General features: G+C 39.7%; 2 protein-coding genes and 1 long non-coding RNA gene across 23 annotated transcripts in view; 2 read left to right on the top strand and 1 right to left on the bottom strand.

Annotated features, from left to right (window-relative positions):
- The window catches only part of LOC135335269 (uncharacterized), a 37,835-nt gene extending 35,179 nt beyond the window's left edge, over positions 1 to 2,656 (top strand). The window contains exon 10 of the mRNA XM_064530710.1: positions 805 to 2,656. Coding sequence (XP_064386780.1) covers positions 805 to 840 — 36 coding nt within the window. The 3' untranslated portion in view covers positions 841 to 2,656. The remainder of the gene's footprint in view (positions 1 to 804) is intronic.
- Positions 2,657 to 9,260: 6,604 nt separating this feature from the next.
- On the bottom strand, positions 9,261 to 9,919 carry LOC135335560 (uncharacterized). The gene is made up of 3 exons (XR_010394533.1): positions 9,533 to 9,919; positions 9,445 to 9,492; positions 9,261 to 9,400 (listed from the first exon to the last, which is right to left on the bottom strand). It is a non-coding gene; the product is annotated as an uncharacterized LOC135335560 (long non-coding RNA).
- A 604-nt stretch (positions 9,920 to 10,523) lies between these two features.
- The window catches only part of LOC135334470 (uncharacterized), a 48,283-nt gene continuing 45,032 nt past the window's right edge, over positions 10,524 to 13,774 (top strand). For 3 of the 21 annotated variants that reach the window (XR_010394298.1, XR_010394297.1, XR_010394296.1), the window contains exons 1-9: positions 10,524 to 12,023; positions 12,077 to 12,202; positions 12,331 to 12,378; positions 12,524 to 12,632; positions 12,717 to 12,761; positions 12,929 to 13,067; positions 13,226 to 13,295; positions 13,354 to 13,451; positions 13,502 to 13,559. Coding sequence is in view for 14 of the 21 variants with exons in the window: in XM_064529658.1 (XP_064385728.1) it covers positions 13,281 to 13,295; positions 13,354 to 13,451; positions 13,502 to 13,559 (171 nt within the window). In the remaining 7 variants the exon portion in view is untranslated. Of the gene's footprint in view, positions 12,024 to 12,076; positions 12,203 to 12,249; positions 12,379 to 12,523; positions 12,633 to 12,716; positions 12,762 to 12,928; positions 13,068 to 13,225; positions 13,296 to 13,353; positions 13,452 to 13,501; positions 13,560 to 13,774 lie in introns of all 21 variants that reach the window. The other 18 variants (XR_010394302.1, XR_010394301.1, XR_010394300.1 and 15 more) reach the window with 16 other exon arrangements.

The following is a 13,774-nucleotide window of genomic DNA, read 5'->3' as shown; positions in this document are numbered from 1 at the left end:
CATGCGCAGAATGGTCCATGTGGTACAAAATAGTGTGATAATGATATTCATTTGCAAAATAATGAGATTCATAAGGTGAAATTGATAATGACATAATGAGAAAAGCCGCTCGCCCGCATGCAATTAGAAAAACTTCAGGACCAGAAACCAGAGTGTCACTCGGAGTGACCTTATAGTCTGTCTGTCTGTGAGTCTATATATATACTCACCTGGATGCGATGGCACGTACTGTAATTTATAACATAGCCTCAACACACCAAGGTAGTAGTTTTAAATTTGGCAGATTTTGATGTTAAAGCTTCGTGGTCGAAGGAAAGCGAGCAAAACTCTAACCTGCATGCACGTTGGCCCAGATGTACACACAGCTTTAACAAAGGCGGTAGACCTCAAATTGACGCCGAGGGTTTGCACTTCAGTGGGTCTAGTTTAGTGTAGTTGGACGGAGCTCGCGTACTTTAACCAAGTTGTGGTAGTCTAACATCACGTTCAGTATGTATGCTGCATGACGTCTCTAAAACCACAACCATGCATGCACTTATAAAGTGATATGCTGACTATGGAACACAAGTCTCTATACACTCGTGCAAAAGTGACGGCTCGTGAGTCTATTGCATGGGTGATAGTTAGGCCTGAGCTAATTATTCAATCAATTTTACCTATTATTCATTCTCACTTTCCTTCCCTATTATTCAAGAACTGCACTCTATTTAATTAATATTCAAGTTTTTCTGTCTGTTTTTGACAATAACTTCGAACAATTGGAAAATAACAAGAACAATGTAATAAATCTCTTTCTTCCTACAGGTGGATTGCAACCTTTCTCTTTCTTGTGAGATTTGATGTCTTGAGGCTAGGCAAGGCATGAGGATCTAGGAGCTTCGTAGTGTCTGGCCCCAGACCACTCCCTTGCACGTGATCTGACATGTGCCAGGGAGAGGATCTGGCATTTAGAGTCACTTTTTCTTGGTTCATATGTCAAAATTTGACATCTCCAATCAGATTCGCAAGAATGCAATTAAACTGTCACATGATTCCACTTCACAGAGGAGGTTGATAGTACTTGACCTTTGTCATTTTTAAAACTATGCCAGTAGGCAATGGCTATCTTAAATTCCTGTATACATCAACTAAAAATGTTATTTCAAGTACAGAGAATCTTTCAAATCTCACTAAATCTGTATAGGAGTAGAGATAAGAGATAATAGCCAGCCAGTTTTAGCATCGTCACCACGCCCATTTCCGCTACGCCCACTTTTGACTGTCTGAAAACCAAGAAAAGTGACTCTGTTTGCCAGACTCCTCCCGGGGGAGAGAGTCTGGCATTCAGAGAACCTTTTCTTGGTTCAGCATCGATATGGTTTCAGGTAGTCTCGCACAGCCAGCCCCGGATGTTTTCTATTTGAACGCTAGGTCGATAACATGGGTCTGGTGAACTTCCTATGTACAAGTTGTGTCGACACGCCGAAGATTTCTCGGCGTGTTAACCGCTGCGGTCAACTGGAGGCAAAAAGAAGGAAAGATAGTTATGCAAAGCAGCCTCTTGTTGCCCAACTTGCTACAGTTTCTAGCTAAATGCAACTGACAATAATGGCTTATTTATGCCCTAAGACTATCCCAGAAGATCACAAAGAGAGAGAAGTTCCATGGGTAGTTGTACAGAAGCAAGAGCTGAGTTGTAGATAATTAGCTTCAAGGATGTCTCCTAATAGTACTAAATCTATACCTGAAACCAGCATTCCATATTCAAGTGGCAGTACTGCAAATAAGATTTGATTTGCATCTTTTTCTCTGAGAACTGAATCCATGCCATTGTTGAGAACCTTGAAACAAAACATGCCTGGTTTAAGCTCAGTCTAGATCTTTCTAGTGACTCTGAGTAGTTGCTATAGCTTCTCTCCTTCTTGCATGTGTAGATCCATCCTGATTTGAGCACTGAGCACAGAGGACTCTCAACTATACTGTACATCAAACTAAAAAAACATTTGCAATGTGAACGTTGCTAGGATTGCCAGGAAAAGAAAAGCGCGAAGAAACAAGAAATTCGGCGAGTGCATAACTCCAATCCGTTACAACTTCATTCACATGTACTGTTTCATTTTTTTTTTCGTTTTGTGCTTTTCCTGGCCAATCCTTCAGTAAATTTTTATCATATAATTATAGTGAATTTTTTGCAAGCTATATAATGTTTGTGATGTTTTCCCTTACAGTGTTGAGCAAACATGCAAGTGTTGGATGTGTGGGTGGATGATTGTGAATTTAGTTATTCGGGGTTCATTTTTACCCAACTTGTATTTTGATTCTAAAATCATTATCAACAGTAGGCCACTCGACTGTACATGTTCATGGCGTTGTAACGGATTGGAGTTATGCACTCGCCGAATTTCTTGTTTCTTCGCTTTTTCGCGCTTTTCTTTTCCTGGCAATCCTAGCAACGTTCACATTGCAAATGTTTTTTTAGTTTGATTCCCTTTCTTTTTCAGTACAGCAGTATTTTTATACTCTTCAATAATGAAATGTGAAATGCCTAAGAGGAATGTCAAGAAGCAAGAGAAGTTCAAGAAGAGAAGAGAAGACAGGCCATGCAGACTGAACCAATAATTCTTATTACAGTGTTCATTTATCTATGCATGTTAAATACTAGAGTGTATACTTCAAAGTGCAAAAGCATGGAGGCCTATGGTAGATCTAGCCAGTAGCATACCTGAGTTGAGAATGGAGAGAAGTTGGAGAAAAGGACTAGGGACTGTTTGTGTATACATGTACCGATCGATGTCACAGCCGGTTAACCAGCCACGCCCATCTCCTAAGTTGCCATGTGCGTTGCTGTGGCAGTCAATTAAAGATGGCGGAATTGCGTAGGTAAGAGAAGTGGAGCCTGAGAGGTCATCTGCCTCTTGGAAGCGGACGCAATTCTGAGAAAAACGCCCATGGTCCGGATTCTAGTCGACTAGAGGCTGCATCTAGAATCTTCTGAACATGTCTGTACAAGGAGGAAATGCTTTCCAAGAATGTTACTTACTTACTAACTTACTTAGTCAGTCAGACAAAACTCAGTGAAATATCAGAGATACAAAAGAAAGGGGATTGGAAACGAAATTTTTGCGTGAAGCATTCCACGTTATAGGGCGTGGCTAAAACTACAAAGGATTATATTTATAGTCAGCATGCTCATTACCTGTCTTGACTGCTCTACAATGTGCTGTACATAGAAACAGTGAAATTGATCATTTTTAATATTGATTTTTCTAAAAAGTAAAGAGAATTTAGCTCTAAAAAGTCGACTAAGCCACGCAGCCACTATTACTAGACAAATAAATGCTATGCAAGAAGAAATAGCCTTTACTATGAAGTCGTAGGAGGGACAGGCCCGTGGTGTGTCTAAAAGTATACTAAAGCAGTTTGAAGGACTATACTGCAAACGTTTATGAACAGTACAGCTTATTTATAGCATGAAGCCATTCTATGTAGCACTTAGATACATAATAACCAAGTCAAGCAATGTCCTTTGCTGTTTTGACTTCATAGGAGGGACAGAGAAAAGTTGACATAGAGTAATTCAAGCTAAACTCAAAAAAATTGGAAACAGAGTAAAGACAACGGACTTAGAGCTTGTCAGTGGTATAAGCTTACTTCTCTCAAGTATCTCCCAGGCCCTGAGTGATCTCTAGTGGATAGGAGAGCTAGAAACCAGGGATACAAAACCGTAGCGCAGTCCTCCATGTAATTATTTGCGAGCGCAATAATTACACGGAGTGCTTCACCGGATGTCAGTCCTTTTACATAGGGCGTGGGCGGTCGTTTCCAATCCCCTTTCTTTTGTATCTCTGGAAATATGAAAATAGTGCAATTTTTCAAATATCAATTAGTAATGCATGAGAATATTCATTGACTATAATTTCACACATTTAGACAGATAAAAGGCTAACTAAGCTATCTGTCAACTCAGTTTCTTGCTGTGGCCCTTCCCTGCAGAAATAGAGCAGTCTAAACACGAGTCAAAATTTGTGCAATAATTGAAAACACACACAACTGCACTGTCAATCCTATGTACAATCAAACTAAAAAAACATTTGCAATGTGAACGTTGCTAGGATTGCCAGGAAAAGAAAAGCGCGAAAAAGCGAAGAAACAAGAAATTCGGCGAGTGCATAACTCCAATCCGTTACAACTTCATTCACATGTACTGTTTCAATTTTTTGTTCGTTTTGTGCTTTTCCTGGCCAATCCTTCAGTAATTTTTAAATTATAGTGAATTTTTTGCAAGCTATATAATGTTTGTGATGTTTTCCCCTTACAGTGTTGAGCAAACATGCAAGTGTTGGATGTGTGGGTGGATGATTGTGAATTCAGTTATTCGCGGTTCATTTTTACCCAACTTGTATTTTGATTCTAAAATCATTATCAACAGTAGGCCACTCGGCTGTACATGTTCATGGCGTTGTAACGGATTGGAGTTATGCACTCGCCGAATTTCTTGTTTCTTCGCTTTTTCGCGCTTTTCTTTTCCTGGCAATCCTAGCAACGTTCACATTGCAAATGTTTTTTTAGTTTGATTCCCTTTCTTTTTCAGTACAGCAGTATTTTTATACTCTTCAATAATGAAATGTGAAATGCCTAAGAGAAATGTCAAGAAGCAAGAGAAGTTCAAGAAGAGAAGAGAAGACAGGCCATGCAGACTGGAATATAATTATGAACACATTCATTTATCTATGCATGTTAAATACTAGAGTGTATACTTCAAAGTGCAAAAGCATTGGAGGCCTATGGTAGATCTAGCCAGTAGCATATCTGAGAGTTGAGAATGGAGAGAAGTTGGAGAAAAGGACTAGGGACTGTTTGTGTACCAATCGATGTCACAATGCAGGTTAACCAGCCACGCCCATCTCATAAGTTGCCGTGTGCGTTGCTGTGGGAGTCATTTAAAGATGGCGGAATTGCGTAGGTAAGAAAAGTGGAGCCTGAGAGGTCATCTGCCTCTTGGAAGCGGACGCAATTCTGAGAAAAATGCCCATGGTCCGGGTTCTAGTCGACTAGAGGCTGTATCTAGAATCTTCTGAACATGTCTGTACAAGGAGGAAATGCTTTCCAAGAAAGTTACTTACTAACTTACTTACTTACTTACTTAGTCAGTCAGACCAGAGATACAAAAGAAAGGGGATTGGAAACGACCGCCCACGCCCTATGTAAAAGGACTGACATCCGGTGAAGCACTCCGTGTAATTATTGCGCTCGCAAATAATTACATGGAAAAGTTTTGTGTCCCTGGTTTCTAGCTCTCCTATCCACTAGAGATCACTCAGGGCCTGGGAGATACTTGAGAGAAGTAAGCTTATACCACTGACAAGCTCTAAGTCCGTTGTCTTTACTCTGTTTCCAATTTTTTTGAGTTTAGCTTGAATTACTCTATGTCAACTTTTCTCTGTCCCTCCTGTGAAGTCAAAACAGCAAAGGACATTGCTTGACTTGGTTATTATGTATCTAAGTGCTACATAGAATGGCTTCATGCTATAAATAAGCTGTACTGTTCATAAACGTTTGCAGTATAGTCCTTCAAACTGCTTTAGTATACTTTTAGACATGCCACGGGCCTGTCCCTCCTACGACTTCATAGTAAAGGCTATTTCTTCTTGCATAGCATTTATTTGTCTAGTAATAGTGGCTGCATGGCTTAGTCGACTTTTTAGAGCTAAATTCTCTTTACTTTTTAGAAAAATCAACATTAAAAATGATCAATTTCACTGTTTCTATGTACAGCACATTGTAGAGCAGTCAAGACTGGTAATGAGCATGCTGACTATAAATATAATCCTTTGTAGTTTTAGCCACGCCCTATAACACGGAATGCTTCACGCAAAAATTTCGTAAAAATTTCGTTTCCAATCCCCTTTCTTTTGTATCTCTGGTCAGACGAAACACGGTGAAATATGAAAATAGTGCAATTTTTCAAATATCAATAGTAATGCATGAGAATATTCATTGACTATAATTTCACACATTTAGACAGATAAAAGGCTAACTAAGCTATCTGTCAACTCAGTTTCTTGCTGTGGCCCTTCCCTGCAGAAATAGAGCAGTCTAAACACGAGTCAAATTTTGTGCAATAATTGAAAACACACACTCTGCACTGTCAATCCTATGTACAACCTACTGGTTGTACTAATCAAAACTAAAAAACATTTGCAATGTGAACGTTGCTAGGATTGCCAGGAAAAGAAAGCGCGAAAAAGCGAAGAAATAAGAAATTCGGCGAGTGCATAACTCCAATCCGTTACAACTTCATTCACATGTACTGTTTCAAGCAATATTTTTTTGTGCTTTTCCTGGCCAATCCTTCAGTAATTTTTATTGTTATAAGCAAGCTATATAATGTGTTTGTGATGTTTTCCCTTACAGTGTTGAGCAAACATGCAAGTGTTGGATGTGTAGGTGGATTATTGTGAATTCTTAGTTCTCGGTTCATTTTTACCCAACCTGTATATTGATTCTAAAATCATTATCAACAGTGGGCCACTCGGCTGTACATGTTCATGACGTTGTAACGGATTGGAGTTATGCACTCGCCGAATTTCTTGTTTCTTCGCTTTTTCGCGCTTTTCTTTTCCTGGCAATCCTAGCAACGTTCACATTGCAAATGTTTTTTAGTTTTGATTCCCTTTCTTTTTTCATTACAGTAGTACATTAATGATAAGATAAATGTGACGTTGATTAATTTGTCATCGTAATCTTGTTGAAGATATTAAATATATAAGTGGTCGTTGGACAGAAGTATTATTATACTCCTCAATAGTCTCGATCCCAGGCCACACTTCACTCAGGGAATTGAGGCTCCTTCACCGGCCTTCTTTTCAAAGTGATATACCTAAGAGGAACATCAAGAAGCAAGAGAAGTTCAAGAAGAGAAGACAGGACTGGAATAAACATTATTCAGTATTTTTATTCAGTCATTTATCTATGATGGCAGCCATGTTTATACTGTAGATGTACTTCCAAGTGCAAAAGCATGGAGGCCTATGGTAGATCCAGTCAGTGCATGTGTCTAGCATAAATAGCATACCTGAAGTGAGAGAATGGAGAGCTGAGCTGAAGAAAGAAGGTTTTGTGCTTATCGATGTCACAGCCACGCCCACCTCATAAGTTGCCATGTGCGTTGCTGTGGCAGTCATTTAAAGATGGAGGAATTGAGTAGGTAAGAAAATTGGAGCCTGAGAGGTCATCTGCCTCTTGGAAGCGAACGCAATTCTGAGAAAAATGCCCATGGTCCGGGTTCTAGTGGACTAGAGGCTGTATCTAGAATCTTCTGAACATGTCTGTACAAGGAGGAAATGCTTTCCAAGAATGTTACTTACTTACTTACTAACTTACTTACTCAGTCAGTCAGACAAAACGCTGTGAAATATGAAAATAGTGCAATTTCTCAAATATCAATAGTAATGCATGAGAATATTCATTGACTATAATTTCACACATTTAGACAGATAAAAGGCTAACTAAGCTATCTGTCAACTCAGTTTCTTGCTGTGGCCCTTCCCTGCAGAAATAGAGCAGTCTAAACACGAGTCAAAATTTGTGCAATAATTGAAAACACACACAACTGCACTGTCAATCCTATGTACAATCAAAACTAAAAAACATTTGCAATGTGAACGTTGCTAGGATTGCCAGGAAAAGAAAAGCGCGAAAAAGCGAAGAAACAAGAAATTCGGCGAGTGCATAACTCCAATCCGTTACAACTTCATTCACATGTACTGTTTCAATTTTTTGTTCGTTTTGTGCTTTTCCTGGCCAATCCTTCAGTAATTTTTATCATATAATTATAGTGAATTTTTTGCAAGATGTTTTCCCTTACAGTGTTGAGCAAACATGCAAGTGTTGGATGTGTGGGTGGATGATTGTGAATTCAGTTATTCGCCGTTCATTTTTACCCAACTTGTATTTTGATTCTAAAATCATTATCAACAGTAGGCCACTCGGCTGTACATGTTCATGGCATTGTAACGGATTGGAGTTATGCACTCGCCGAATTTCTTGTTTCTTCGCTTTTTCGCGCTTTTCTTTTCCTGGCAATCCTAGCAACGTTCACATTGCAAATGTTTTTTAGTTTTGATTCCCTTTCTTTTTCAGTACAGCAGTATTTTTATACTCTTCAATAATGAAATGTGAAATGCCTAAGAGGAATGTCAAGAAGCAAGAGAAGTTCAAGAAGAGAAGAGAAGACATGGCCATCCAGACTGGAATATATGAACACATAATTCTTATTACAGTGTTCATTTATCTATGCATGTTAAATACTGGAGTGTATACTTCAAAGTGCAAAAGCATTGGAGGCCTATGGTAGATCTAGCCAGTAGCATACCTGAGTTGAGAATGGAGAAAAGGACTAGGGACTGTTTGTGTACCGATCGATGTCACAGCCGGTTAACCAGCCACGCCCATCTCATAAGTTGCCATGTGCGTTGCTGTGGCAGTCATTTAAAGATGGCGGAATTGCGTAGGTAAGAAAAGTGGAGCCTGAGAGGTCATCTGCCTCTTGGAAGCGGAGGAAATTCTGAGAAAAACGCCCATGGTCCGGGTTCTAGTCGACTAGAGGCTGTATCTAGAATCTTCTGAACATGTCTGTACAAGGAGGAAATGCTTTCCAAGAAAGTTACTTACTTACTTACTTACTTACTAACTTACTTACTTACTTAGTCAGTCAGACGAAACGCGGTGAAATATGAAAATAGTGGAATTTTTCAAATATCAATAGTAATGCATGAGAATATTCATTGACTATAATTTCACACATTTAGACAGATAAAAGGCTAACTAAGCTATCTGTCAACTCAGTTTCTTGCTGTGGCCCTTCCCTGCAGAAATAGAGCAGTCTAAACACGAGTCAAAATTTGTGCAATAATTGAAAACACACACAACTGCACTGTCAATCCTATGTACAACCTACTGGTTGTACTAACCTACTGGTTGTACTAACCTACTGGTTGTACTAATATAAATTTATTGAATTATTAAGAATTTTTTTTATGATCGCCCTCTATATATTTTCTTGTGCTATCAGGAGCACAAGAGTGCTCCCTGGCCCTCTGGAGTGCCCCTAGTGCTATTGTATGTAAGCCAATCCTATTAAATACATCATGGCTGAGTTAGTGGTTCATAATTATGGTTTCAGTGTTGATCATCTTGCATGTTGGAGGAGGCATGCATAAACATTTGAAACACATGCTTTGCTTCCAAGTTTCATTGATTATATACCACATATACCAAAGTCATGGTACAGAGACTATTAATGCACATTCGATGTAAACTTGTAACAGAAATTATGTTCAGGGAAGTGAAGTGAAGTGAAAAGTTATCATGTATAGTGAGGCTGCATGTATCCCACGTTTCTTCCTCTGGAAACTCTCAGCTGAAAAGTGATAATTGTTATTAGAATAAAAAAAAGCTGCTTACTTTTTTATTGAGATGCATCACTGGCAGCCATAACCCTTCTGTCCAGCCCTATATAGCGATAGAAAAAGACATTCGGCTATAGTCATGCCACGCTCCAAACAGGTATAAACCAAGAAGATGCTCACGAGTTCATGCTGGCAATTCTTGACATAATCAACAGCCACCTACATACAGTACAGTACTACCTGTAGTTGTATAGAAGCAGGTATTGATAAAGTGTAATAATCAGACTGAGGTTCCTCCTTTTTATATACCTTTTACCTTCTTACAAGTAGATGAGTCTAGTCCACAGTAGTGTATATGCATGAGTCTAGTCTCTGGAAGAATCATTGACATGAGCTCTGCCTCACTAGAACTACGTACATGTCTAGCTAGCTAGCTGATTTAAAATTGCATATAGAGTGCTGAGTCAGCAACAATATTCGTTGAGTCAGCATATGGAAACCTTCCTGTTATTAGAGTTATTACACTTTCCAGATTGTGGCAATGGACTCTGATGAATGGACCAACGGTAGATTACGTCATGAGGAGGCTGAGAGCCTGCAGGGTGGGTGGGGCTCACACACACAAGCCCCATGCAGTATGCACACGTACAACACAGTACAGTGCTAGACGCTCAAGTATCCACTGCCAGGGGCGGATCCAGGAAAAATAAAAGGGGGGGGCTAGTAGAAAGGGGTGAAGCCCCGTACGAGGGTGGGTATGGGAGAAATTTTTTGCTTTTTACACACTTTTACCTTTGAACTGTCATATTAATAAGTGAATACTGAATATGAAAAAGTTAATACAAAAAACTCGTTCTAATCAACAAAAGGATGTATACTGTAGATGTTACATCTACATTCATGCACTCTTGGTACATGAAAGAACCACAATGCCTACCCAGACTGCACTGAGAGTGAGAGGAGATAAGGCTGCTTCCTTGCAACTAGCTGAAAAAGTCTGAGATCTGCTCCATATGTTGCAGCTCAACAGCATGCACAATAGCCTCCTTCACAAGGCCTAGGAAAAGAGGCCTGGGATATGATCGAGGCTACAAAACATTGCACAAGGAGCTGACTCAGCAACAGCAATAGTTGACCTTATGCACTTTATTAGTTCTAGCTAACTAGCTAGTATAGTATGCATGTCCAGCTAGCTAGCCTACATCCTTTATACTCTTAGTAGCTAGACTTGGCTATTGTCTAGCATCTCTTAATTAAGTCAGTGAGTCTACATGCATGCAGATGCATAAGTAACAAGGTTGGTGGCAAAATTGTTGTAACCTCAGACTAGCGGTAGTTTTTTCAAAAGGGGGGGGGCTTCAGCCCCTCAAAATCACCCCTGGATCCGCCCCTGACTGCAGCATGTAGACTAGATCTACTGTTGATTGAAGCATAGATAGTAGAAGAAGTAAGGGAGTAGTCTCTCGAAACATGTCTGTCGATTCCTCTACTATATATCTATAATTGAAGCAACAATTTAAGAAAGGTATGGAACAGCTGGTCCAGGTCTCCTTGGTGTCGTCCTTTCACTCCCTACACAAAGTACAAGTGTTTAAACATTCTCGGTATGGCTCCGTTGGTATCAGGTAAACCTGAAAATGCATTCGTTGGTCCATTAAAGTTCCTATTTCAGTGGGTGGACCAACGGGCTGGATAACAAGCAAGAAAATAGTTTACTTACATTGTACTTTGCATGCATTCTTTTTTATAGCCGTATCCGAGCTCATTTAAAAGCTTGATGTCTTCGTTGGCATCAGGAAAACCTGCTCGTTAGTCCATACAGGAGGCCGTTTCTGGAAACTAACGGCCTGGACGACAAGTTCCCCAGTTTGATTATGAGCTCATTTCAAAGCTTGGTGTCTCCGTTGGCATCATTATAAACTGGAAATCCTGCTTGTTGGTCTATGAGGTTTCCTGTTTCTGGAAACTGGATAGACCAACGGCCTGGACGACAAGTAAAAAAATAGTTCGCGCACTTTGAATGTATTCTTTTAATGTGTTCTCCAGTTTGGTGTGATTATGAGCTCATTTCAAAGCTTGGTGTCTCCGTTGCATCATTATAAACTGGAAATCCTGCTTGTTGGTCTATGAGGTTTCCTGTTTCTGGAAACTGGATAGACCAACGGCCTGGACGAATAGTTCGCACACTTAGAATTTATTCTTTTTAATGTGTTCTCCAGTTTGGTGTGAGCAAGCTTGCATGGTGTCTCCGTTGGCATCATTAAACTGGAAAACCTGCTCGTTGGTCCATATAAGGTTTCATGTTTCTGGAAACTGGGTGGACAATTAATGGCCTGAACGACAAGTAAGAAAATAGTTCACGCACTTTCTTTTAATGTGTTCCAGGTTGGTGTGAGCTTCAAAGCTTGCATGGTGTCTCCGTTGGCATCTTTAAACTAGAAAACCTGCTCGTTGGTCCATAAGATTTCCTGCTTCTGGAAACTAGGTGGACCAACGGCCTGGACGACAAGTAAGAAATAGTTCACGCAGCTTGAATGCAATGTGTTCCAGGTTGGTGTCAGCTCATTTCAAAGCTTAGTGTCTCTTGTTTGCATCAATTAAGGAAACTAGGTGGACCAACGGCCTGGACGACAAGTAAGAAAATAGTTCACGCAGCTTGAGCATTCTTTTAATGTGTTCCTGCATAGTTGGTTGTCAGAGCTTGGTGGCTCTCCGTTGGCATCATGCAGTTATACTAATAAACCTGGACGTTGGCCCATAACCTTTTCTATTTTGGAAACTGGGTGGACCAACGGCCTGGACGACACTGACAGGTAAGAAAATAGTTCATGCAGCTTAGCTTGCATTCATTCTTTTATAGGTGGGTATCAGCTCATTTCAAATGCTGCATGCATGGTGGCTTTGTTGGACTCAAAAACCTGTTCCCTGCATGGTCTATCAGAATATCATATCCAGCCGGAAATTGGATAGACAACAGCCTATACGACAGGTAAGGTAATAAGTAACACACGACAGTCTGGTATGTACACTTTTACAGCTGTGATGATCACAATGATATCGACTAATTCAAGTCTATAATTATTATTTTGTTTACACAATTTGTCAGACTACTGTCGTAAAAACTCATCATACAGCTGCATCTACAGACTCTATTATACATCAGACTGAATGAAAGCCTCACTGCGACTCTGTATGCTGAAATCTACAATGACATTTAAGGATTCTGTTTCCGTGTAGAGTAAGGTATAAGTTGTCACACTGAATTCACTTTCATATTGTGTTTATGAGAATTTCATTGTTCCCACGTATACATCATAATTATTATAGAGGCTGGCACTGGATTCTTGTTGCTGTCAATCTCCCAAAGAAAACGTACGTTATTATGCATGTGATTGAGTTTCTGGAGTCTAATTCGACCAGTGCCCATACATGCATGTGAGCTCCTCATGGATGCATTATATTGTGTGATAGGATTACATGTTTTGTTGGTCTGTCAAAAAGGTTATTACTAATGTGAGTACAATTTTCCTTTTCTGTAGTGTCTATGTTCTTGACTCCCAGTCGCCAATTCTCTCACCTTTTACGTACTGAGCAGGCAACATGCATGCACAAGACATTAATCAATTCTTAAGCATGTGCATTCGATCACCTGCAAAGATGGATATACAGTGTGTGAAGGTATATAATTTATAGAGTGCACATGTATGGGGTAATCATAAAAGTTAAATCATTGACTTGCTTAGTTGCCCCAAATGCAATTTTTTTTGTCTTCTTGGATACTCCACGCACTCCTTGTTTCGTGATGGATTTTATTTCACGAATGTTTATTGTATTAGGTGGCCGCTCAGGATGGAGTTGAATGTGGCATTCATGTGATACATAATAATTATTATGACAATGGTCAAGGTACGTGATGGTATATGTAAAAGCATTCGTGAGTATTTACACTAACACAATTGATCAGTTTTCTGGACTACCTGCATCAAAGCACCTGCAAAAGTCTGTAAACACTGCTGAATTACGTGGATTGATCCTGTTATCATGCTACTCCACTCAACAAAGGTAAAAAAAATGATTTTGGCTACTCCCTCATGTGTACCTATATACTGCAGCCAAAAGACATCTCACGGCGTCAGAAGGAGTAAAAGGGTTGCTAATACAGATCTGCAGGTGAGTACACCACACTGACACGCACTCATGATTGTGTTCATGCATTCACAAACGTTGATTGCTATGTACTTGTATAATGTGTATATGAGCATGCTTCAATGCATGCTGGTATATAAACTATACCGACATTGTCTACTATGCAATAGACTGATGATGATGCCACAAAACAATCATATTATATGCATGGGGGAATAACAGATGAGAAACTATATGAG

The sequence above is a fragment of the Halichondria panicea genome, chromosome 4 (assembly GCF_963675165.1).
Source record: "Halichondria panicea chromosome 4, odHalPani1.1, whole genome shotgun sequence".
NCBI classification, from domain to species: Eukaryota; Metazoa; Porifera; class Demospongiae; order Suberitida; family Halichondriidae; genus Halichondria; species Halichondria panicea.
This window is presented reverse-complemented; position numbering and strand designations above follow the sequence as displayed.